The sequence below is a fragment of the Hibiscus syriacus genome, unplaced genomic scaffold, assembly GCF_006381635.1.
Source record: "Hibiscus syriacus cultivar Baekdansim isolate YM2019G1 unplaced genomic scaffold, ASM638163v2 tig00113725_pilon, whole genome shotgun sequence".
In the NCBI taxonomy this organism is placed as follows: Eukaryota; Viridiplantae; Streptophyta; class Magnoliopsida; order Malvales; family Malvaceae; genus Hibiscus; species Hibiscus syriacus.
This window is the reverse complement of record NW_024063471.1, coordinates 17,961,998-17,964,037: the sequence shown is the minus strand read 5'-3', so window position 1 is coordinate 17,964,037 and position 2,040 is coordinate 17,961,998. Positions and strand designations below refer to the sequence as shown.

At 40.8% G+C, this 2,040-nt stretch overlaps 1 protein-coding gene across 1 annotated transcript; it reads right to left on the bottom strand.

The window, feature by feature from the left end:
* Window positions 1-479: 479 nt before the first annotated feature.
* LOC120187523 (transcription factor TCP20-like) lies at window positions 480-1,824 on the bottom strand. The gene has a single exon (XM_039191231.1). It carries the CDS (start codon window positions 1,456-1,458, stop codon window positions 619-621), a length of 840 nt encoding a protein of 279 aa, XP_039047162.1. The 5' UTR covers window positions 1,459-1,824; the 3' UTR covers window positions 480-618.
* Between the last annotated feature and the right edge of the window lie 216 nt (window positions 1,825-2,040).

Here is a 2,040-nt window from a genome sequence, read left to right as displayed (position 1 = left end):
GGAAACATGCATGCTCTGACAACCAGAGGCTACAGTAGTAAATAATTAGCCCTTTATGTGGAAGAATATATTCTTTTGGAGAAACTAGCATTCTACTTCGTCTAAGAGGAAAATGGACGTATTACTGTGAATTTTTAATTTTTAATTTCTCAAACAAACCAATTGCCACTCTATCCAGACGTAGAGAAGAAGAAAACAAATAGATTTAGCTTACATCAACATCAACACACCCTGAATAAAACATGGAGTTAAGCCCAAATCCAAGCTACTAAGCTGTGCAAAGCTCCACCTGCACATTCCACGCCAAAATAGCTTTAACACAAAATAATTTATATTTCTCTACAGATTTTAGAGGAAGTTCAAGGTAAGAGTCGAGAGAAAGAACCTCTGCAATGGAAACTTGAGTGATGCAGTAGTGAAAGAAGGGAAAAAAGTCCATCCAGTGCCTATAGAAATAGAGGAAAAAGTATCCATTTTTGTCACACTTTTGTTTTTGATTTTCCCCATTATACAATACTGAAACATTACTACAGAAAAAAAAAAAACAAGCCAATCATGTCTCAGGGACCCTACTCTCTGTTTTTTTTCATCTTCATCTTGCTCCCAAAGTTGGAAACTTTACTGGCCTGATCCTTGGGAATCATCCTTAGAAGAGGGTTGCTGCTGGTGCTGTTGCACCCTAGCTTGCTCCATCTGCTGATAAATCTGGCTCAAAGCATGAGAATTTAGAGCCCCAATATGACCATCTTGAGACAGACCAAGTTCCAAACCAGGTAGCGGCTGATTCGCTCCACCCAATATTGAGGTGAAACTCATCTGACCCATGTTACCAGGTGTCAATTCAAAACCGGGAAAGCCAAGCTTTTGCAGATAATTGGAACTTTCAGTGCCTAAATTTGTTGTAGATGGTCCAGATGATGACTGAAACACATAACCACTGACTGAGGGCCATAACCCGGTTGCAACATGATGGGGTCTCCCCAAATTCCCACCAGCTATTGACCAAGTTGTCCTACTGCTCCCTGACCCTATACTAGACCCCCCAAAATCTTCCATCTTTTGGTGCAACCCCGCTGATAGAGAGGCCCCTGGCTGTGATGAAACTGAGCCCCCAGCCTCAGCCAAAGCAGATGCCGGAATCGTTCCGGTCCCTGTGGCGGCAATTATAGATGGTTCAGCTTGTTGTAACAGCCACTGAATTGTTTCCCCATCAGATTTGTGACCCAATTCCCTTGTCAACTGAAAGATTCTAGCTGCACATAAAGCAGGCATCCTTATCCTTCTACCTCTTCCTTCGACTTTGGTATGCCTGTCTTTGTTGGAACTTCTCTTTGGGCCCAACGGCTGCTTCTTCCCTTCTCCTTTATCCGCGACCACTATCTGGAAATCCTTGATTTCACCTGCTTTATTCTCTCCCATGCTTTGAGGCTCTTCCTGCTGCTGCTGCTTGGGATCCATAAACTGATAAAAGAATGGGATGTGGGCAAATTAAACGAAAACCAAACACAATAAAACTAAAAGAGTCCTCTTTGATTGAAGAAGGCGACCTAAAAAGTCCTTTCCTTTCATGAGTTTTCACTGTTTTCTTTGACAAGAAATGTGAATACACACTATAATATTGAGATCCCAAAGCAAAGCACACCCGAAATGTGAAAAATTTTGTTCTGTTTTATAAGAAAGATGTCATTTCTCTCTCTCCATCCATTGGCCCTTGCTTTCATCGTTACCCTTTTTCTCACTGCATAGAAGGGTTTTTACTGAACATGTCTGATAGGATAGCAACTTTAACTGCCAATTTCACCTGAAGACACTAATTCCCACAGAATATTATCATTTACATTACTTTTTCCTTTCATAATTACATTCACACATCACCATATGACCATATATGTCATCAATACATTGATGGATTCCTTCCCTCACTTTATTGCATCTCCACCTTATATTATTGCAGTTTCCAGCTGCAATATACAAATAAAGCTAATTTCTTGCAAGGGGACTTAATTGCCATTTTTTATGAATGGTTTTCTGCCAAGTGGC

Excerpts from the sequence above, each read along its gene's own strand:
- LOC120187523 (XM_039191231.1), bottom strand. The coding sequence starts at position 1,458 with ATGGATCCCAAGCAGCAGCAGCAGGAAGAGCCTCAAAGCATGGGAGAG.